This window comes from Syzygium oleosum, unplaced genomic scaffold (genome assembly GCF_021117445.2).
Source record: "Syzygium oleosum isolate NSW1041296 unplaced genomic scaffold, Sole_v2.1 Sole_v2.14, whole genome shotgun sequence".
NCBI classification, from domain to species: Eukaryota; Viridiplantae; Streptophyta; class Magnoliopsida; order Myrtales; family Myrtaceae; genus Syzygium; species Syzygium oleosum.
This window is the reverse complement of record NW_026607498.1, coordinates 137,265-161,479: the sequence shown is the minus strand read 5'-3', so window position 1 is coordinate 161,479 and position 24,215 is coordinate 137,265. Positions and strand designations below refer to the sequence as shown.

The window sequence follows — 24,215 nt, the reverse complement described above, 5'->3', positions numbered from 1 at the left end:
TGACCTAGCTGTACGTTGTGATACATTACCATATTATTGCTCTCTTCCTTTGGGCCTTTGCCATCTCATTTCTTCCTGTAATTACCTAATCTTGCCCTAGATGTTATCCTTTTGTCAATCATAAGTTCTTCCTCCATTGCTTTGGAAGGACCTGATCAGATAGTTGAGCCATCTTACAAATCTTGGCTTTACTAAATTCTCAAATATATTTTCTTCCTTATTTCCTCTTTGATGTCCTTCATTTCCTTGTCTGCATTATTACATGTGAGTAGATTTTGCTAATACTCCCTCCTTTGTGACGATAGTAGTATTTTTTTTAAATGCATCAACCAAGAGCCCTATTGGAGCTATTTGATCAATTTCATTTTCTAGTAACTTGACGATTAAATATATATTGAAAGACGGCCTGCTATTGAGTCATTGACCTTGGATATGGCAGTCTGTTGGAAACCATCAGTTATTGTTATGGCAGATGCCTTTTTCAGATGCCTACACCGAGATCTGCTTTCCTTGCTTCACTAAGGTCTGAGGACTGATTGTTGTGGCATTTAATGTGTTTAACACGTTAGAAGTCTAAATAAGGGAATAAGTTATCTGAATGCTGCCGATTGAAACTTGTCAACTGAGCGTGCTTTTAGGAAGTACCGAATTGGCAAATGCTGAAATCATGAATGTGGTGATTATATATTTCTGCCATGTGTTGCGTGCTATTTAGACTGGTAGAACAGGAATTATGTCCACTTCTTGCTGTTGCTGCTACTGCTGCTAACACAATTTCTGCCCATATTTTCTTCTTAATTTTTTCCTCAAGGTTGTTGCTTAATTGTTCCTTGGTTTTCACATGTTTGATTCAGGATGGAAGTCTTTCACCCGATATTTAGCATTTGCCTTGACATATTGAAGGAGCAGTGCAGTGGAGCCCTGCCCTCACCATTTCGAAGGTGAACTTTTAAAATGAGCTGATCTTATCTGGCTATTAGGCTATGAGATCGAACCTCCAACCTCACGCCCCTGCCCCCATCCTAGTTAAGGTAAATCTGAGGCGTCCAAGTACTGATGTTGTTTGTGAAAACAATCTGTACATTTTTATTTCCACGTAAACATCAAGGCGCATTTGAGATGGTGCATTTCTAGCCTTGGTTCTCTTGTACTTTGAGTGTATATGTCTTACCCCATATATACTTTGAAAAACTATTTTATCAAACTGCAATTTAGTTCCTGGAAACTGCAGTGTTACCTGATGGCCAATCACCAGTTTCATGCTACTTTGTTCGAGGCTTTCCCTAAAGACCTCAAAAGTTTTGTCAAAGACTACAGATTGTTCTTTTCAAGGAAGTCGGTTGGAGAAACCTAGTACCGAATTTTTTTGTAAGTATCCTAAATGCTGCTTTGCATCCTAGAATGTCATCAAATGTTTGGTTCTGTATGTTCAGAAGTGTCAATGTTGCTCTGTTGTGATCACTATCTGTTAAATGTGACCACTACCGCTGGGTGGACAACTGTTCTTATTTCTGATTTCCAGGTGCTGCTCTCAATCTGTTCACCATTGACAGACCCAAATCCCGACGACCCTCTGTCCCAGAAAACGCGCGCATGAACAAGACCGACAAGGCCAAGTATGAGCGAGCCGTGGGTAATTCAAGTAGGGTTTCGGGTCTCTGTGAACTTTGGTCTCGCAGTTCATATCTGTCAGCGAAAGACCGTCGTCCTTAGATCCGAACAAATGAAGTCTGTAAGATCACCCTCCTGAAAACACATGCTCCTCTACATTGTTTTGCAACATGATGCCATGAAGAAAGACTTATCTGTAACACCATAACCAAACCAAATCTTAACTTGGACAGCTCTATAACAATGGGAAAATGTCATCTGGTTCAACATCTTGACTTTAGGCTGTGGCTTGACTTTGGATATCAACATGGTTGAACATCTTTTATAAATATTATGCTCATTAATGCTTTTGAATAGTGAGCAATTTTGGTTATAAGAAATTTAGAGCTTCATTCTGAAAATATGCTGTTTAGAATATTTATTGGCTTTGTAGAGAACATGACTCTTTGGCTATGATTAATCTAGAACGTAAAATGCAAATTCCTAGTTATCTAATTTATATTGGCTGCAAATAGTCTTGAAGTCTTGCTTCCTAGGTGGAAAAATATCAAACATAAAGAACGCACTCTCTTATCCACTGTATGATGTCATAAATAATAGACATTCATTCTTGACACTGCAAAATGATTAATTATATGATGCATAAGCTTATACGAAGAAATCAATCATTAAAAGTAGGATCGGTTGCGCGAATTGCCAATCTCTCGCTACGATTGATAATTCCATACATAAGGAGACGATAAATGAGCCATTGTCCATACAACTTGTATGAAGCGTACAGATTTATGGAGCGAAAAATTATGAATAGACATTCAGTTCAAAAGTATAGAGATTGAAAGTGAGATTCAAATTGTTAATAGACATTCGGTTTAAAAGTATAGAGATTAAAATACGTGAGATATTTTAATATCTGCTTTTACATTTGTGCATAAAGCCCAAAATACCCCTTAACACATGCTCCATGTTTGAGGTAATCAGTATGCGTGTTTAGTATGTTTGAGGCAAGATGAGTAATTTCGCTTCATGTTATGTCTTGAGCATATTACTGATTAAAGGTTTTTTTTTTTATGTTTAACTTTTGTATCCCTATAATATATTTCTATTTTTGGACCTAAGCAAGTCCTTAAAAGGTTTCATCTCAATTCTCGTCCGGATCTCGGGATCACCAAGATGTAAAACTTTTAGAGGGTATTCTTTCTCCCTAAAGAAAACAAAAATATAAGGAGGATTGGAAGAACAGGACGTGCGAACATCGGCATGTTAATTAGAATTTGATCTCCAGAGCTCCTTTTTCAAGTATTGGATAAGAGCATACATTTTGTGTGACCTCTACACCACGCAATAATAACACGCAAAACATTACATCAATCAGAAGTCATTGGTTCCAAAATGAAGGCACCGTGCTATCGAGCGAGGCGGCGTAATTGATCTGTCACAACATATTAATTGTCCAATTCGCAGCACAGAATTTTTTTTTGACAAGAAAACATGTTTTATTCCTCTTTTCTGGAAAAAAAAGAAGGCTCGCGCTATTTTAACTCCCTTATTGGCTCCCGACACCCCCTTTGTATTGAATCGATTATATTATTCCTTGCAAGTCTCACTTTTGATTTAAAATAATTTCTTACCTTTTTTCCTCCTTTTTTTTTCAATTTTTACTGAAAGAAAAAACTTATCCACGTCTCTTCCGAACAACTTTTTTGCAAAGTAGTAGCCATTTCCCGATCCCTTCTGAACTTATTCTCCATTATAATAATCTAAGTGACCGCTAATTTTATAATGGAGTAAGGAAATGATAGTTTTATATGCAAATTGTTACTTTATTTCAATAGATCATCCTCATGATTGTTAATTTTTTGACTTCGATTTTTTTGTACAAATTTACGAGAATTTACTTAAAAATTGAATATTGTGGCAGATGTATGCATTATATACAATTTTCTCAAAGATTATTCTCTTATTTGTGCTTAAGTTATTTTTTGAATGACAGTTTTTTAGTAAAAAAAAGAAATATACAACACATCAACAAAATAATTAGTTTTTTTATCTGAAAAAAAAGTAGTTAGCTATCTACCAAATAAACTACTTTTTTGGAAAAGATATACACCAATTATAGAAGAAAACCTAAAAAAAAAAGGAAAAAAAAGAAGGCAAACATTAGTCTTATATCAAGAGTGGCCCCACAATTTAACCTTAATAAATGTTGTTCGAGAGGAGCACAGTAGTTTGTCCATAGTAGAATTGAAACAAAAGAAAAAAAAATAAAAGAGTTAAGAAATAATCTTAAATTAAGAGTGAAACTTGCAAGAGAGACCAATTGAGTTCTCTCCCCTTATTAATAATGTGGTAGCAAAGCTATATTGAGATTTGCCAAATTGATACAAGAACGTTTTCCTAAGGAATCGGGACTTTCCTATGTCCCCATTGTCATCCTAGAAGCTTGTCGAGAGGTGTATTTTGTCTAAGCACGCTTTGCTCCGATGATTTACTCTTTGCCCTCATAGGATCGGGGTAGACCACATGTGTTTCTTCGACTTTAACTCACTTACTGAAAGGATCTTGCTCTCATCTGTCACGGCCCCACACTTCCTTAGCTGCGTACAGCCTGTGTGATAGCACGACGGATAGCTTTATCATATCGGATCGTACCACTTCCAGTGTAAGTTCGAGTGTCTGGTCTATCGAGCAAAATACGCAGAATACTTTAGACACGATAACTGATTTTTGCCTGCTATGACCTCATCAGAAGAGCCGATTGGTTCGATCAAAATAAAAATTCAACCAAAATAAAAATTCAACGTAAAAGAGGTGTCGGGAACCGATAAGGGAGTGGAAATAGCGCGAGCCAAACATAAATAACATTTTGTACAACTGCAAAATCGGCATCATAAATACGTTTGTACATTTCCGCGCGGCCGGAAACAGATAGAGAATAATCGGCGGCCGGCTTTGCTGCGAAATGCAAGAGAGGAGTCCGGAGCGAAGTCATTCCACAGAACCGGTAGTCGTCTCTTGTGCAGTGCGCTCCTCTCTGAATCGAAATCTCCGGCGAGCCGTCTCGCCGGCGTTTCCTCCGACCGGTCAAGCTCCGTCGATGGCGGCTTCCGCTTCAGCTTCTTCCTCCGAGCTTTGACCTTCCCCTCTCTCTCTCTCTCTCGCTCTCTCCATCCATGGCGGTGGCCGCCAAGTCCCGGACCGTCGTCGAGCCCTCCTCAGCCCAGTTCGATCTCTCCGGTCACTCCCGCTCGCCGGTCCGATCCGTCGCCCTCTCCACCCTCTCCGACGCCCAAACCCTAGTCTACCTCGGGACCCAGTCCGGCGCCCTCCTGCTGCTCCAGGTCGTCGCCGCCTCCTCCTCCTCTCCCACCGACGCTCCTCCTCCCCCCTCCTCCGCCCTCGGCGGCGGCGGCGGCGGCGGGAGCGTGTCCTTCCTGCGGAGCGCCGCGGTGGCTCGGGAGTCCCCGGTGGACTCGGTGCACGTCCTCGCGGAGATCGGGAAGGTGCTGGTGCTTTCGGACGGGTGCCTGTTTCTGATCGATTCTCTCCTGGCGCAGCCCGCGAAGAAAGTCCCGCCTTTCAAAGGGATTTCGGCCGTCGCGAGGAGGTTCCGAGCGGGCGGTGCGACCGGGGGCTCTGATTTGTCCGATTACTCCGTCAATGCTTCGGATAATCCTAGCGCCGGCTCCCGGTTTTTGCAGAAATTAGGGAGTGGCATTCGCGCGAACGGGGTGAAAGTCAAAGAAGCGGAGCAATCGAGACAGCAACCCGAAGGTAGCTACATTTTTGCGATTGTGATCGGTAAAAGATTAGTCATAGCCGACTTCAGTGCTATTAGCGAGTCTTTGGTTGTTTTGAGAGAGATGCAATGTATCGAGGGTGTTAAGGCGATGGTGTGGCTGGATGATTCGATAATGGTTGGCACGCATAGTGGATACATTCTATTCTCGTGCATCACGGGGCAGAGTGGTGTAATATTTTCATTGCCAGACGTGGCTAGCTTGCCGCGGCTTAAGTTGCTGCGGAGGGAGTGGAAGGTTCTGTTACTGGTGGATAATGTCGGAGTGATTGTCGATTCGTATGGCCAGCCTGCTGGTGGGAGCCTGGTATTCCGGCGTGGTCTTGAGTCAGTAGCGGAAGTACCTTCCTATGTCATGGTCGTGAAAGATGGGAAGATGGACGTGTATCATAAAAAATCTGGGAGTTGTATTCAGACTCTTCTCTTTGCTGGGGAGGGTGTTGGGCCCTGTTTTGTTGCTGATGAGGAGAATGCAAATGGCAATCTGGTTGTTGTTGCATCACCCTCTAAGGTACGAATAATTCTGATCTAATTATGCTGGACATGATTTTGGATTATAGGAATGTATTCTCGACAGGTAGATTAGGTAAATGTATATCCACTTTTGAGTCATGGCTAAATAAATTGGTTAATCAATGCCGGTAGGGCTGCTATGAGCGAATGGTCTGTCTCATCTATGGAGATTGTAGCCTTAACTAAGTTTCTTTGATTGTTAGAGAGGAGAGGCATGTGATTGATCTTATAGAAGAAACCAGTTAGATTGCAGTATCATATACTTGTTATTAAGATCGTATACTTCCCATTGTTATGGACATTAGATGTAAATGGTTATTTGTGCTGTCCGATTTCTGTGCATTAATTAAATTCTGCCACAAGTTAATGTCTTTACTTTTTTTTCCTTGGATAAAAAGAGCACCATCAAATTGGTAATTAAGCATCGTTTTAAACCGGACGGAATTACGCCCTGATAGCCGAATATATGAAAGAATGTTTAAGCATCATTAATGTTTTTTCTTTTAAGAGTGGATGAGTAGTCGTATGCATTTCTGATTTTAGGCACACTAGGCGTTCTAAGGGAAAGAATCTTTTGAAGGAATAAGATATTGATTAAGTATCTGATACTGACAGAGAAGGAAGAAAACCATTTCTTCATATGTTTTCGCTTATACCAAATATGGAGTAGAACACCTATTTTTTTTGGTAGATCTTATTTCTTGAATGTATAGTGTCTCTACGAGTGTTTGTAAACCTGGACGGGGCCGACTTTTTTAACCGGTTAGACAAGGAACCAGACCATGATCCCATCAGGTTTTACTCAATCACCCTGACTAGTCAAGAACCGTTCAAACTGGTGTTGACCCGGTTCAACCGATCAATCTTTTGAACTGGTCAACAGTTTTAGCAGATCTTTGACCATATTGTTGACCTTGTGAAAAGATTTGAAGATGGGGCACGGGGGATTGATCCTCCAGCTTCATGAAAGTGAAAAAGGAATCTTAATTATCTAAGCTGGTAACTCATATTGGTCTAAATGGGTATACTTGGATGTATTGTATGAACTGTAGTTAATTGTCCAACTTGTAGACCTGGTGATTCATCTGGTTGAACCTACCGACTCGAGAACCAGAGATCAGGCCTGTCCGTTGACTGGTCTGGGATTAGAAACATTGGTCTCCATACATTCTACAGTCCTATTGAAAAAGATGATGTTATTATTGACATGTTAATTTGGCTTAGCCTTAGCATGTGTCCTTCTCGATAACATGGAAAAATAGGATTAGCTTAGCATCCCTAATTTGTTTAAAAATCTCCAAAGTAAATTTTCCATACGGAAACATACTTAGTAATCTCATGTGGACATCTGCTCCTTTGGCAAAGATGTTGCATAATGGTTGTCTCATAGGAAGAGAGTGGATACTGGAGAAAGAACTAGTATATCCTCCTTTCCTCTTGTAATATCTTTGTATGAGCTTGTCATCTACTCTCTTTTGAGGAGTTATCATGTTTAAACTTTGGTTCTTGGTAGCAAAATTTGTGTTGTAGACTACATTTTCTAATGGGATGACTACAGAAAAAGTTGAGCATAAACTTTAGCAATTTAGGTCCACATGTCTGGACAAAACTATTTACAGGCTAAATGTTTTTAGCTGAAAGTTTTTTCAAGGGAAACAATTTTCTCAGTAATATTGTCCAGTATTTATTATGTGCACCGAAAGAGAATTTCTTTCACAAATTTTGGATGGGTGGTCAGTTTGTTAGTAGAGTCTAGGGGTACCAGTGGGCTGGTTCACTACAGGCTGGGGGATATCTGAACCAAACCGGATGAATCATATTGGAAAAAAAGTGGCTCAATGAGGCCCAAACTTGGTATTTAATTGAGATAAACGTTATGGGGAAATGCATGATAGGTAGAGGTTCTCATGTAAAAGCGACTGCCTGATGCTCAAATAGCAAACTGCTTAGCAAAATAGTCTTATAGATACTGGAAGTCAGGATTAGGCCAAACTACACTTCAGCAGGCATGGTTGGGCCAAGTGCTGTGCCATGGCCCATTGGGAGGTGTTTGGATGTACTTTTAGCTACGTAGTGGTTATTGTTCTTCTACAAAATGAATTTGCTTCATTTTGTCATTATTACCTAATTAATTGCATAATCTGATGGGAAAGTAACTGATTAAATTTCTCCTTGGTGTCGATCATTTCTTAGGTGTTTTGTTATCGGAAGGTCCCTTGGGAAGAACAAATCAAAGACCTTTTAAGAAAGAAGAGCTTCAATGAAGCGATATCCCTGGTGGAAGAGCTTGAGTCTGAAGGTGAAATGTCCAAGGATATGCTCTCCTTTGTTCATGCTCAAGTGGGTTTTCTGTTGCTTTTTGACTTGCATTTTGAGCAGGCGGTGAATCACTTTTTGCAGTCAGAGATAATGCAGCCTTCTGAAGTCTTTCCTTTCATAATGCGAGATCCCAATCGCTGGTCACTGCTGGTAGCGGTCATATACTCTTATTACCATCTTGTTGTCTCCATAGTAGTCTGTTATCATTTTTGTTAAAAAAGTGTGTCGTAACATCATGGCGAGAATCCTAGAAAAATGTGTAACATTGCATTCTGTAGCGAAATTGGAAATTGGTTGCTTAGGGCAAATCGAAAGTTCTGCAGAAGCAGACTTCTCGTGGCAAACGTTTGAAGTCTTATGCTGCTCTTTGTTCTGCATTATCTAATGCTGAATTATCAGTACAAATGGAGGTGACTTTTGTCCTTTGTGTGCCCTTGTGCTTGTGCCCGCATGCGTGTTTAACACCATTTTAACAACCTTTTGTCGTCTCTAGTGCAAAGATTGAATTTGTGGAATTTTTTTTATTTCAAAAGAGTCAAAATGAGAACTGAGAAGATGTAGGTAAACGTTCTAGCTTAGCACTTTGTCTGTAAGGGTATTAGAATCAGGGGCAGCACAATGGCATAGAGATGCTAGGATTAGTGTCTCCTTTCTTTTTAAAATCCTGTATATAATAGAGGGAAAAAGGAAGTGCTAGGAATAATTAGAATAGACAAAAAAAATTTGGAGTAACATTGCCAATTTTCTATTTTCACTGGTTCTCATTTTACTATTCCAGTTGTATATTCATGTTAATCCGATTTAAGAGCTTGGAGTTGTTTCTTGCAAGTACTGGATGAAGTCATGTACATTGTTTTATTATGAACCTGAACAGAAAGCTACATGGATATACTTGTGCTGAGTAGCGATGTTATCAAGTTTTTTTAAGTTTGGTTCTCTCTCATGTATTAATCTTATAAGCTTCTTGAGTTTCCAAGAGTCTTTGGTGATATAGAGCAGACTAATTTTTTAGGTACCAAGAAACCGATATTGGGGTTTGCATCCTCCTCCTGCACCTCTTGAAGATGTTGTTGACAATGGATTAGCAGTTATTCAAAGAGCTATATTTCTTAGAAAGGCTGGTGTTGAAACTTCGGTGGATCATAATTTCCTTCTGAGTCCTCCCAATAGAGCTGATCTACTGGAGGCAGCGATCAAGAGTATGATAAGGTGTGTCTGATTCTTGCTCCGTCTATTTGTTATTCTCTGGATCTATTTTGTTGTTTCCTGTATATGTTCCTACTTCCTTTCCTTTTAAGCTGCTGATTTTAATGTTAGAATGTCATTTAATTGCATCTTGAGTATAATTTAAATATAATGCAGGTATCTTGAGGTTTCTCGGAAGAAGGATTTGACCTCATCAGTGAAGGAGGGAGTGGACACACTTCTGATGTACCTTTATAGAGCCTTGAACTCTGTTGACAAAATGGAGGAGCTTGCTTCCTCTGAAAATAGTTGTGTTGTGGTACGTTTCTTGATTAGCTTGGTTGGGAAATGGAAACATAAGATATTTGAAAGATCCTTTGAACTGAAGGTTTTGCACATGATGAGAGAACACTTGTGAAAGTTCAAGTTGCAAACTGTTCTTAAGTTAAATTAAGCTTCGCCTCCATCACTATTTTCGGCTTTTGCAATCTGCCCCATCAGATTTGGTGATTATCTATGGAGTCAGCAAACTTACATCTCTCATTGAGTTTGACGAAAAACTTAGAAACTTCCATTGAGATATTATGGAGAGTCTGAATTGAGTTTCATCAAGATTATTTATGGTAGTGAAAATTACTGTAGTATCTTTGATTCTATTGATATTTGTTAAACATCAAGAATGGAAGAGCCATCTAATACCTGTTTTTCATTTCTTGAATGGCCTATTAGGTATCTGCAGAATTATTATACCAAAAAATGGGGACGGGTTTTATTCTCTTTTGGATTTATCAGAGAAATCTCTTGATATGTGCCTGCATTTAGATGAAGCTACTCCTGGAATCGAACTAAAAATGTATTTCTTTAAAAAATAATAACTGTATCATAAGTTGAAATCCACAATAGTCTTATTGATTTGGAAAATATCCTTTTTAAGTCCTCTGGACCTGGAATCATTTTATAAGCCCCAGAATGTCACTCCGTCTGGTTGTTAAAATATGATGTGGTATTCTCACATTGTAAAACAGTGGTCCATGTTTAATGTGTTGCAAATTGGAGTTGCTGTTTTCAGGAGCGTGCCTGAAAGATTGACTGTATGATGTATGTGTGTGGTGCAGGAGGAATTGGAGAATCTGTTGGATGACTCCGGGCATCTTCGGACGCTTGCGTTCCTGTATGCCAGTAAAGGCATGAGCTCAAAGGCTCTAGCTATATGGCGTGTCTTGGCTAGAAATTATACATCTAGCATCCGGAGGGAGTCTGCATCTGATAATGAACTTCAGAATAGGAGTTCAGATACTCTAAATGCTCGGGAGACTGCTGCAAGTGAGGCATCAAATATTCTTGAGGAATCTTCTGATCAAAATTTAGTTCTGCAACATTTTGGATGGGTATGTGGTAATTTTTGAAATTTTAAAGAAACTTTTAACTATTTTTCTACTGTTTATTTTGCAATTGAACCACTAAAGGAGTTTTATCCTGGCATTAGATTGCAGATATCAACCAGGTTCTTGCTGTTAAAGTTTTGACATCCGAGAAAAGAGAAAAACAACTAGCACCAAGTAAGTATTACACCTGCAAACCTTTTTTAGCCTTCAGCAACTAATGTTGGTGTGTTTAATTTTGTACACTGGTGCTTATTGGTCCCTTTGTGCTTTACTTTTTCTCTTTCACCGGCCTTCTACCGGTGCCTTTTAAGTTTTTTCCTCCTTTTTTTCAATAAGTTTTTCTCTCTTTTATTTGTTTATTGCATATCATTGACGCCAGCACCATTGCCATCATCATCATAGGTGTAGCCATCATTGTAATGTTTATCTTCATCATCTTCTTCGACATGGATAGGTTGGAATATTACTTACCTTTACACGTCTCTAGAATTTATTGTGTCAAAAGGGTTGAAGTCCGTGTTGGAGAGACATTATAAAGGGAACAAACTTATTAAAGTCATAAAGTAGCAATACTTCCTTGTTTTGGGTGGGCGTGATATTCTTAGATTCTAGAACTCACTACTCAACAATCACAATGTGGTCCGCCATAATCATTTTCTTCCCACGATGATTCTTGGTCATCACTTCTTAAGATTGTCATCAAGCTTCCCTTCACAGATAAAACTGAGAGGTGACTTTAGCAGGAGCTTCCTATCATCTTTTCTAGGGTACTCCCACAGTGTGAACTCATATTCCACTTCTTGGCTGTCTGATCCTCTTTGTTTAGCTCCGAGTCAAAAAGTGGACTCTTTCCATGTTCCATTCCACTATCTCTTTCTATTATAGAAATCTTAGTACAAGTTACCACAAGCCTTATGTGGTACGGTTGTTTTCAGTTTGAGAAAAGACTAAAAGATGATTGCTTTTGGTGCTTTTACACTGCATATCCGGTGATATTTGGTTGTTAAACATGGATTACCAGGTGCTTCAGCAGAGAAATATCATACTTTTATTCAAACAAGGAGGTTTTACTATTTGACCTGCACTTTTCTGGTCACCTCTGTTGTATTCTTTTGGTGCAGCAGCTTCTATGCTTGTCTCCCAAGAATAAGGTTCTTTGCAATAGCTTGACTGCTCAAGTAGTTGCTTCTAGTGGGACTATGGGCCCGTTTGGTTCAGCATTTTCAATGCTCATTTGGAGAATGCAAATACCTTTAGGTGAAAGTCACTTTGGGTAAATACAAATGGCGTTTGGTAAAAAATCATTTGAAAGCCATTTGAGAAAATGCAATTGTGTTTGGTTATTTTTTTACAAATGAGCTTTGAGAGGTTTTTTTTTTTCAAAAAAAAGATATTCTTTGGATGAACAGTTCCGGCGAAGGGCTACAGCCGCCGGCGAGCCAGATCCGACGCCGGCGGCCGTCGCCCGACCTCAGGCGACTGTTGCCTGAGGTCGCGCGACCCCAGGCGGCGGTCGCCGGGATCGCGTGACCCCAGGCGGCGGTCGCTGGGTTGCTCGACCTCGGGCGACGGCCGCCTCAGGGTCGCGCGGCCTCAGGCGGCCGTCGCCCGAGGTCGAGCGACCGAGCGGCTCCGAGGTCCGCGACCCCGGCGGCGATCGCCGGTGTCGCGCAACCCCCAGGCGGTGGTCGCCGGGGTCGGGCTAGCCCTCAGGCGGCGGTCGCCGGCCGCCGGAGCTGCTGCAGGGAGAAGAGAACAGTTCCAACAGTACCAGTTGCATTTCGAAAATGAGCATTCCCAATGGACCTTTCAAGGTGCTTTGGCCAAATGAGCATTGGAAATGTAATTGCATCTCCCCAAAGTGAGTAAAAAAATTTGCCAAACACCATTTGCATTTGGCCAAGGGCCTTTAGAGCCCAAATGAGCATTGGAAATGCTGAACCAAACGGGGCCTATGTGCATTATCTGAACTAGTTCAGTGAAGTTTGTACTTCTAACCCACTCTGCCGCATAGCCTCCTTGGGTGTTTTCTTAGGCAATCACTTTCAGCACAAAAGAGATTTATGATTAAGACGACATTTAAATTCTAATCTGCTCTGCCTCATGTCCTCCTTTGATGTTTTCTCTGGCTATTAGTCAGCAAAACAGAGATCTTATGAATAAGGCGACATTGAAATTCTAGAATTATTTGATTCGGATTCTTATTGGGCTGTTCACAGATCTAAAAGAGAAACAAAATGAACGGAACATCTGAGGCTTTGAGCTAGAGCACTTAATCAATATGACTTGATACATATGTATAAATGTTATGCTGGCAGTTTGTCACCTAGCTTAATAGACTTGAAATGGGATTTGACACTTATTTGATGGTTGTCTCCAAGGGCTGCAACCAGTCTCAAAGTGAGTTATCTATGGCTGATATGCATGCAGTTAGTCTTTCCTAATTTATATTCCTGGATACATCTTCAAGGATGCAAATAGGCATGATTATACCATACTTGGTCTGGTCAGAGTTTTTTGTAGAATCTACGTACTCTAAGGCTCCGTTTGTTTGGCGGAAAATGTGACATTTTTGGAAAATGTTTTCCGAGAAGTCATTTTCCTAGAAAATGGCATAATTTTCTAGTGTTCGGTGACCGCCGCCGCCGGTCACTGGCCACCCGGCGGTAGCCGGCAACCGGAGGCGGGGGCCGGCGATCGGCGGCAGTGGCCCTGACGGCCGGCAGGGAAAGGAAGCTGGCGGAAAATGTTTTCCGCTTTTCAAAAGAGGAAAACATTTTCCTTACTTTTCTTCGTGTTTTCACTCGTTGAGGGAAAATGTTTTCCGGGGTTAGTTTATTTTCCGCCCCTGAACACCGGAAAACCCGGAAAATGTTTTCCTGGAAAACATTTTCCGAGAAACGAACGGAGCCTAAGTTATGTGAACTTTTGTTTCTGTCTGGCTGTAATTCACTCTCATCTGTTTATAGTGGAACCTTAAGTGTAAAGCAGCATTCCAATCTGTAATTTGGTAAAAGAGATCTACTTTATTATTGAGATAAACCAAGTATATATAGACTTAGGGTTAAGCCTTGATACAAAGACCTAAATACCCTTTCCCAAAATAAACCCAACTTGCTAATTATCTAATAATAAAACTAACACTCCCCCTCAAGTTGGGGCATACATATCAAAAAGACCTAACTTGCTGCAAATATATGAAACTCGTCCATGCCGTAGAGGTTTCGTGAAAATGTCTGCTAATTGCTCCTCAGACCGTGTATGTACCAGCTGTATATCACCACAATTCACCTTTTCCCGAACAAAGTGACAATCAATCTCTATATGCTTAGTTCGCTCATGAAACACTGGATTACTAGCAATATGAATGGCGATTGATTGTCACAATGGAGAGTAGACGATCCCGCCATATGTAATCCAATCTCGCTCAACAACATACGAATCCACCGAAGCTCACTTGTAACGTTAGCCATAGCACGATATTCGCTTCGCACTAGATCGAGAAACAACCGATTGTTTCTTACTCTTCCACGACACAAGATTACCTCCAAGGAATACACAGTACCCTGATATAGACCGGCGATCTACAGGACAACCAGCCCAATCTGCATCAGAGTATCTTGTCACCTCTAAAGAGTCTAGCTCAGAATAACCAGCTACATTAAGATGACCCCGATTATGGAATACAAGCCCTTGACCCGGGCTCCCTTCAAATATCGTATAATATGTAAGACACTTGCCGAGTGAAAGTAGTACGAGGAGAGCTCATGAACCGACTCACCACACTAACAACAAATGAGATATCTGGACGAGTAATGGTAAGATAATTCAACTTGCCTACCAACCGACGATATTTTTCTGGATCATGAAGAAGCTCCCCGTGTTCGTTATCAAGCTTCACCCCAGGGTCCATAGGTGTATCACCGGGCTTAGCATCGTGCAAGCCCACCTCCTTAAGAATATCAATGGCGTACTTTCTCCGAGAAAGAGCAATACTATCACCAAGATATGCAACTTCGATACCGAGAAAATATCGAAGTAGACCTAAGTCTTTAGTATTAAACTCCTTTTGTAGAAACCGCTTGAGTCGTTTTATGCCTTCAACATCACTCCCAAGAACAATGATATCATCAACATAAACAACCGTAATAACATACCCCTTCAAAGATGACATACTAAATACGAATGATCCACATTGCATCGATGCATACCAAAACCGGTAACAAAGATCACTAAAACGACCGAACCAAGCACGAGGAGACCGCTTTAGTCCATATAGAGCTTTACGCAATTGGCATACCTTCTCCCCCTGAGCAACAAACCCGGGTGGTTGCTCCATATAGACCTCTTCTTGAAGATCCCCATGAAGGAACGCATTTTTAACATCAAGCTAATGAAGAGTCCACTTAAAACGAGCAGCCAAAGAAATAATGACACGAACAGAAGGAATTTTAGCCACTGGAGAAAAAGTCTCGTCATAGTCAATGCCATAATTTTGAGTATAGCCCTTCGCAACAAGACGCGCCTTTAAGCGCTCAACAGAACCATCAGGATGATATTTAACAACAAATACCCACCGACAACCTACCAATTGCTTGTCAGGAGGTAAAGAGACAAGTTCCCAAGTCTTGTTGTGTTGTAGTGCAGCCATTTCTTCCTCCATAGCACGAGCCCAACCTGGATGAGCTAAAGCTTCCTGCACACTATTGGGCACAGACACAGATGCGAGAGACGACACAAATGATGACATTTGAGGAGATAAATTATGATAAGACACAAAATGAGCAAGAGGATACCGAGATCGAGTACGGTGTGCAACAGGAGAGTCAACTGGAGGTGATGGAAGAGGATCAGAAGCCGGGGCCGGAGATAGTGGTGAGGCGTCTGCTGATGGAGAGTCATGATTCCAAGCACGGCGAGGACCACGTGTATAGACCTGTAGTGGCTGAGATGAACTTGGATTTGATGGAACAACAGTAGAAGAGACATGGTGATTCTGCTGGAGATATAGGTAGGGGAACTAACAATGTTTGAGAAGGTGAGGAAGACGGTGCAGGACAAGAAACATTACCAAAAAAATGTCCGATCCTCGAAGAAGGTAACATCAGCAGAGACGTACTCTCGACGAGAAGTAGGATTATAACAAACATAACCCTTTTGGGTACGAGAGTAACCAACGAAGACACATTTTTCAGCACGGGGAGATAATTTGTCTAGGCCAGGAGACAACTGATGGACAAAACAGACACAACCAAAAATACGAGGACGAATAGACCATAAAGGTTGATTAGGATGAAGAAGAGTAAAAGGAACAGCTCCCTTTAACACAGAAGATGGAAGACGATTAATAAGATGACATGCTGTACGAATAGCATAGCTCCAGTAAGATTTAGGTACATGTGTATGAAGAAGAAGACACCGGGCAACATCGAGTAAATGACGATTCTTACGTTCAGCAACTCCATTTTGTTGTGGAGTGAGTGCAAGAACTCTGATGTAAAATACCACGAGATTCAAGGAAAGGAAGAAAGGTGGAAGAAGAAAAATACTCACGAGCATTATCTGTACGTAAGCATTTAACAGGATATCCATACTGAGTAGTAACTTCATTGTAAAATTGACGAAAGGAGTGAAATACCTCAGTACGATCTTTTATTAAATATAACCAAGTGGTACGAGTACAATCATCAATGAAAGTGACAAAATAACGAAAAAGTATAAAACTATAATAACTGTGTTTTGTAGATTGAATTCTATTTCTTATTTCTTACACTCAGTGTGGATGGAGTGATTAGGGTGGACTATAGAGGAAGATAAAAGACTAGAAAAAGTATTTCTTGTCTGGTAGGAGGGATTGAGATCAAGGGATTTGGAGGGATTATAGTCTAAAATTTCCTTGCTTTCTTTAATCTTATCAAACCAATCCAGATTTGGAGGGATTGTGGGAGATGCACAATTTTTTTTCTCTCTTCCATATATGTCCTCTATTGTATCAAAAAAATAAAATAACCTGTCATTTGAACATTGCTCCCCTTTAATGAGTAAAACACACTTTTTATTGTTGATTTTCATTTTTTATTTCATGTATTTCTTTTTTTAACTTGCCATGTTGTAATCCTATATCATTTGTTGTGGACGATGCATCTCCGACAACTTTGTCCAAAGTGTTTAAGCATTTTCAGATAAGTCACAAGACACTCCTCATTTTTATTTTTTTTTAAAGTAGTTTTCTTCTGTAACTTTTTTAGGTCGTAAGTGTGACATGCTTTTTTGAACTTGTTTTCATTATGTGCTTTGTTTTTTTTTTTTTGGATCACTTGAAAGCAATGTGTACTTTAATCGTTGAAAGTGCATGATTTCTGTTGGTTCACTACTTTAACATTTCTATCATTAACTCACACCTTGTCGCAAACAAATTAGAACCTATTTATGATGCAATTATTAGATAAAAATGTATGGACCTTTGTATTTACTACCATGGAGAATTCTTGCTGGAATTTTCTTAATAGTCAAGGTGAGAAAATTTGAAAATATTGCATATGGTTATGGTCATAGTATTTTAGGTTGTTTAGTTTGTTTTGTGTTATAACTATGAATGTGTGTCCTAATTTGTTGGCTTTTTGGGTTGAGTGAAGTGAACTTTTTATGCTACTATATCTTTTTTGATGAGTCAACTATTACATTATTTAATTTATTAAAGTTAATTTTTATCTATTTTTCGTATGATGAAGAAGGACAAAATAGTCATGAAGATATAGTTATATTCCTTTCCACTCTTCTCTCTTCAACCAAACATTATATGACTAAATTCCCTTCATTTCCTTTCTTTTGTTTCATAAGCATCCCAATTACAATAAAATCAAATCCTCTCCTTTCCTTTCTTTTGTTTCATAAGCATCCCAATTACAATAAAATCAAATCCTCTCCTTTCCTTTCTTTTCTCTCTTGAGCTCATTATCCGAATCCTTTCTATTCCTTCCCAATCACTCCATCCAAACCGAGTGTTAATTTGACCAAACCTCTGTGCTTGTAATTTAAGATTCTGTGGCTAGAGGTAGCTCTGTTTTTCCGCATGGACAGTTTGAGTAAGATATAGATTGGCCAATTATTTGTTATACCATGTAGCTTTACTTCTGTAGTCCTTATTATAAGCTGAAGATGTAAAAGATAGCAGGATATGTTCTTCTCGGTATGGATGTTGTTATGCCCATTATATAATATTATTAACTGAAACTCCAAAATTGGTATGCATAGAGCACTCTTTGATTGTATTGATCATGGTATATTTTTTGTAGGTGAAGTGCTTGCTGCAATTGATCTTAAGAAAGTTGAAATTCGCCAAAGGTATGACAGAATTATTCCGATAAATTATTCATACAAAATTGCAGTGGCAAACAGCCTTGTCCTTTAAGGATTTTTGAGATTTGGGAGTATTGGGGCAAACTTCTTACTACAGTCATTTCAAAAGAAAAAAATAAATAAGAAGCAGTTGAAAATTTCAATGTCGGGACGAGAAAGCAGTGAAAATGTCAATGAACTGACCTCCGAGTTCTTTTTGACATGCTTTGTGTTCTGTCTTGTGGGTTATGACATTTTTAACTCTAGATTTATCCAGTATAGGAATAATCTTCTCTTATACTTCCAATAGCGTATTTGACTTACTTTTTGTGTCTTGTTTAGTTGATTTTTGGCATCTGTTGTTTTCATAGAAACCTTTTAACTGTGTATTAGGCTGTAGTTTAATGAGGATTGCTTTCTCAGGTACCTTCAATGGTTGATTGAAGATCAAGACTCTGATGACACTCACTTCCATACGATGTATGCTATTTCACTTGCCAAATCAGCGCTCGAGTCTTATGAAAGGGAAAGTATGTACGGTGAACATGATGTGGGAAACATAGGAGGAAAGAGCACCTATGATTCAGGATCAAATTCAATTTTTGAAAGCCCTGTCCGGGAAAGATTACAAATATTCTTGGAATCCTCTGACCTCTATGATCCATTGCAAGTATTGGAATTGATTGAGAATTCGGAGTTATGGTTGGAAAAGGTTTTGCTGCCCTCTCTCTTTTCTTGTTTTTTAGCTATTAATTTGTATGGCTTGACTGCTTATAGGGCATGGCCATGATGGTGGGACATGCATTCGGCAACTAAAATGAAGGCTTCATATTTCCTCCAATTCATTTAAAGTTCTGTTTACCTTTTACTTTTTGAGTTCGTAGACATGTCTCTTTCTGGTGATTTGAAGCATCATTCGCTTTCTTGTGTGATCTTTCCTCAATTTGAGGCTATGCCACTGTTTATCGTGTTCTGCATTAGGGATATAACAACAGTTACAACCTTTCTTTCTCTTTTTTATTTTTATATGGATGCATGAGTATTCTAGCTTTTTAAGACGAAAGATGGGTATTTTTACTTGTTGCTTCTGGCTTTTGATACTATTGTGCTGTTTGGCAGGCTATTCTTTACAGGAAATTAGGACAAGAGACATTGGTTCTACAGATATTAGCCCTGTAAGTTCCATAACATTTTCAGTATTTTATGAATATTGTGGTTATCACTTTGTAAATTTTTCTTGGGCCCTTTCTCAATCCCACTATGGCATATTGCCATAGTTTTAATGCCAGTTTTGGTATCTTGGTGGTGCCTTTTGAATGTGGGAGGTGCTATTGCACCAACAACCACTTTGGATCATCACTTTGTACATTAGCATATGTGGTTTAGGCTATATTTACTGAATGATTTGTCGAGTCATATAAAGGCGGCGGAACTTTCTTTTAATTATGCTTATCATGAAAAGAGTTAGTTTGAGTTCTTTGTGTTTCGCTCTTGTAATGCCAATGATGGTGTGGTAATTAGACTTCATTTACAAGGAAAGAGTTGCATGGTTGATTGGTCTATGAAGCTTTAGGATGTCATGAACAACAAAATTAGTAAAACTAATTCTGCGTGCATCCTCTGAGTGCGCGCACGTGCGCATGCGCATGTGCAGTGTGTTGCTTTTGTGTGCATCCATTTAAGATGATTGTTTACTAAATAGTTGTTGTATGTACGAGGGCTCAGGAAGCTTGAGGACAGTGAAGCTGCTGAACAATATTGTGCAGAGATTGGCAGACCAGATGCCTATATGCAGTAGGTTCTATTCTTTTGCTACTTTTCTTTGGATTCTGAAAGAAGAATGTACAGTTATGATTATGAAAATATACTCTGCGTTCCTCACTTTAATATGATTTAATTCAGGTTACTTGATATGTATCTGGATCCACATGACGGTAAGGAGCCTATGTTTAAGGCAGCTGTTCGGCTTCTCCACAACCATGGTGAATCTCTTGATCCTCTACAAGTACTTGAGGTATTGAGCCCTCCCTTGTTTTCTATATTCTCTCACATTGCTTATTTTACATTGATTTCCTTCAAAATTTATTTGTTGTGGTATTGTTTATGCCATGCTCAGTGTGATGAAACCCTCGATAATGACAGTTTGCTGAAATTTAATAATTAATGTAGGTTCAAAATGCTGATTTGTGTATAAGGATTCTTGGAAAAAGAATCACTGTAAAGCCCTAGTGTAGGAGGTTACATGTAACATTATCATCAAATACACCGGCCTTATCTGTGTTTTCAAACCGGACTGCCAAGTTTCAACTAGTTGAACTGGAAATCAAAGCTGAGTTCCTTCGGGTTAGCCGTCATGGTGAAAACCAGAAATGAATCAGGTTTGACCACAGTTCAACAGGTAAACTGGTAACCCGATCAACCTGGTTCAAGTGGCTCATAAATTATGAAATTCAAAAATAAACAATTCTTTGTCATGAGTGTGGATCAGCCCAGCAATCTCACGGAAGTGGCTCCACCCCACTCATTTAAATCTCTGTCACTTTCTGATGTCATTTTTTTTCCTCATTTGAACTTCTAAACAAACCTGAAAAGCCAAAAAACCTCAAATGGGCATAGCAGAGAGCTCTGGACGTTATATGTCTTCACTTGCACGCATGTATTAAGTGGGCTAGGGTGAAGTTCTTGTTCTGATCTACCAATAACTTTTTTATAACCCTTGCATTACATGATGAAGTTATCAAATTCTGACCTATCAGTTCAACCAGTTAAACCGGGGTAGGCACGTGAACTGGACTCCTCACTGGTTTTTGCTCTGGTCCAGATTTGAAAACACTGGTCCTCATTGATTCTATGTGGAGTTCTTGAGTCAACATATTTTTGGATTAGTAACTTTGGGAAGGTTAAATTAGGAGTAACACTGATGTTTTCCTTATATATGGTTTTATCTTGCTGCATGACGTGTTTGAAGTACTTTTAATGTGTATTTTAGGATATAAAGGCCTGGAGATGTTGCATGGATGTGTGTTGGGTACAGTTCTTGCTACATTGTAACAATAAATAATTGTCATGGACATTGCAGAAATATTTTACACCTAATTGATAATTAAAGTAGGGTAAATTATTTTGGATTTGGTTTTAGATCTGGTCATTTTTGCTAAGATCTAGACACTTCTCCAAGTAGTATATCAAGATACTTCTATGCATCCTCACTTGGATTGAATACATCTTTTGTTTCTGCTTGGATTAATTGCCTGAACTAAACATTATTATTTTATATGTTGCAGACATTATCTCCAGAAATGCCTCTTCAACTGGCCTCAGATACAATCTTAAGAATGTTGAGGGCCCGGCTGCATCATCATCGTCAAGGACAAGTAAGTTTTAATAATGCCAATTTCCTTCAGTTGGCTGATGTAGGTAATGAAATGTGCTCTGTTAGATTAACCTTGCATGGGATTAAGTTGCTGGTGAACTAATCTATCACATGCTTCAATATAGTTAACAACTGCCTTAATTTATTGCTAAACTCTATTAATTTTCTGTCATATGAAATGGTCCTAAAGTTATTTTCCCCTCTTGGTTTTAAAATAATTTTCTCTTCCGTGTTAATTCCTTTTCATTGGTATAACTATTTTCTGCCCACTACCATGAATACGTCTTGAACATTTCATCCATCATATGCTCCGAATAGACTCACTTTTCACCAAACACTTGGTCCTTGTTGTGATTAAATAGTTTAAAGGTGGCTTCCAGTATAATGCAATACATAGGCCAAGATATAGCAGTTAATTACCGAGTTGTGTGAAAATTGGGTCACAATAGAATATCTGTCAACTTTTTGAGTTTTACTTCGAGCATCAGGCTATGAGTTGGCCTTCCCTACATAAGGAGCTGACAAGAGAAGCTTTGGAGTACATATTGGAAAGTTTTCAATGGCATGATCCTCTGTTATAAGGAATGTCACGAGAACAGTATACTTGGGGCTGGGGTTTTTTTTTTTCAGTTTCGATCCATGTTGATTGAGCATCTATATTTGGCCATAGTTCCATGATTCAAACTGAAAGAGCCTTAATGTTTTACTAACAAAATATCCCATTCTCCATTGGTTTATATTTGTTTGTTTTTTCTTTCTGTTTGTCCTTGTACGTTTCTGATGTTCTAGAACTCTCTTTGTAACATCCTTTATTATCTATTAGAAAATGCACATTTTCCATTGATAGATAAATATGAATGTGGGAAGCATCTTTATAACCCAATTTGTTGTTTTTCATTCATTGGTTGTCTCAGAAAATGGAAATCAATTTGATTATTGCTGCCATTTTAGACCTGTTTCACCCTTGTGCTTTTGTTTGATCTTTTATGACAGATTGTACACAACTTATCCCGTGCTGTAGACCTTGATGCAAGGTTAGCGATACTGGAGGAGCGATCACGGAATGTGCAGATCAATGATGAGAGTCTCTGTGATTCATGTCAGGCTCGTCTTGGGACTAAACTCTTTGCGATGTACCCAGATGATACAGTTGTCTGCTACAAGGTCAGTGATATACATTTGTTGCACATCTACCCAATCAAATAAAGAGAGAGATAAACTGCAATCGTTCCAAGATGATGAGGTCTTTTCTAATTCATGAACTTTTCCCACTGATTGTTTTATGTGTGGCAGATACACTCAAATTTCAAAATTATATTAAATTTAATATGATATGGTGTTTACAGAATTGTATTTTGGTTAAGAAAGCAAAAAACCTTTTGACACAATTCTATTATTTTAATTGCTAAAAGTTGGATGTTTCTGCAGTGTTTCCGACGTCAAGGTGAGTCGACTTCTGTCTCAGGACGTGACTTCAAGAGGGATGTCTTGATAAAGCCAGGGTGGCTTGTGACCAAATAACTCTAGATGTGGTATTCGAATTCTTTAAATCATTAAAGGCTCGAGAAGAGGATTATCATTTCCAGTTACTTCAGCGTTCTGACCTAGAGTTGTATGGAGTCAGCTTGTGGACGAACTGGAAGGCGATCGTCTTTGGCGAGGAACATTGATGACATCTGTGATTTCGCCTTCTGCCATGCTTAAATCGGAAGATTCTATTACCCATTGGGTATTCACAGGAGGATAATGTAGATGGGTTTTCCACATCGCTCAGGCTGTCTCCATTTCAAGCTGATAACAGCAACAATTTTTGGTCCAACTGAGCCTTGAGTCAGTTTTTCTGGCATTGTACATCTTTCTCAACTAAGTTTCTTGCATTGTCCTTTTAATGTGCTCTTGAAATTGATCCGGTTCAGGAGTTTTCTGTTTATCTGACCCCTTGAGGGGTATTAGGCAATAGATGTTGTACATGATCGATCTATACAAGAAGATGGTGAATAAGCAAAGTGTATAATTACTTCATTCATGGATGTTGAATTACACTGGTTGCAGTTGAACTGCACCTCCTCCGTCTTGCTGTATTGCATGTGGATTAAAGATCTTTTTCCAATCGATCACGTATTTTCCTTTTTGATGGATCGTTCGTCCATGTTTGCTATGTATGGAAACACCATGACCGTGCACTTCATGTGATTTTACCAGACTCGGCCCTGGAGGTGATGGCACCTCCTTAGTCACTGAGCTTGACATCAAAGTTCAAATCTTGATGGCCATGGAGAAGTCACTGAGCTCAATGCCGGACAAAGGATGCGGGTGACGAGGCGGCGGTTTGGCAGTAATGGAGGAGCCATCGAGAATTCAAGATCAATGCTAGACAATGAGAGAGAGAGAGAGAGAGAGAGAGAGAGAGAGAGAGAGAGAGAGAGAGAGAGAGAGAGAGAGAGAGAGAGAGAGAGAGATGTACCATCTCGGGAGGGAGAGAGACTTGGGCCAGAGAGGACACGGGGGAAGGGGGAGATATGTGTCGTCAAGGGTGATGAGGTAGTGGCTTGACTTGGGTGGTGACGCCATAGCAGGGTGGAGACGCCTTGATGAGTGTTGGTTGCACCGGGAGGAGAGATGCTAAGCTATGGGTGCATCAGGTTAGGGGTTTTGGGTACGTGGGATTTCACGGTAAGGGGCTTTGGAATGGTCA

At 39.6% G+C, this 24,215-nt stretch overlaps 1 protein-coding gene across 2 annotated transcripts; it reads left to right on the top strand.

Annotated features, from left to right (window-relative positions):
• Window positions 1-4,523: 4,523 nt before the first annotated feature.
• On the top strand, window positions 4,524-23,589 carry LOC115693656 (vacuolar sorting protein 3). 2 transcript variants are annotated; one of them, XM_030620690.2, is made up of 14 exons: window positions 4,524-5,918; window positions 8,114-8,389; window positions 9,252-9,448; window positions 9,602-9,743; window positions 10,540-10,812; window positions 10,911-10,983; window positions 18,105-18,153; window positions 18,571-18,859; window positions 19,267-19,322; window positions 19,873-19,941; window positions 20,050-20,161; window positions 21,432-21,521; window positions 22,514-22,684; window positions 22,949-23,589. In XM_030620690.2, exons 1-14 carry the CDS (start codon window positions 4,782-4,784, stop codon window positions 23,039-23,041), a joined length of 3,027 nt encoding a protein of 1,008 aa, XP_030476550.1. In that variant the 5' UTR covers window positions 4,524-4,781; the 3' UTR covers window positions 23,042-23,589. The 2 variants fall into 2 exon arrangements, with proteins under 2 accessions (XP_030476550.1, XP_056173825.1); XM_056317850.1 differs by having other exon boundaries at window positions 22,514-22,763.
• The last annotated feature ends 626 nt before the right edge of the window (window positions 23,590-24,215 follow it).

Excerpts from the sequence above, each read along its gene's own strand:
- LOC115693656 (XM_030620690.2), top strand. The coding sequence starts at position 4,782 with ATGGCGGTGGCCGCCAAGTCCCGGACCGTCGTCGAGCCCTCCTCAGCC. Across the intron at positions 10,813-10,910 it reads TTCTGCAACATTTTGGATGG|ATTGCAGATATCAACCAGGT; the intron begins GTATGTGGTAAT and ends TCCTGGCATTAG. Across the intron at positions 21,522-22,513 it reads ATCATCATCGTCAAGGACAA|ATTGTACACAACTTATCCCG; the intron begins GTAAGTTTTAAT and ends CTTTTATGACAG.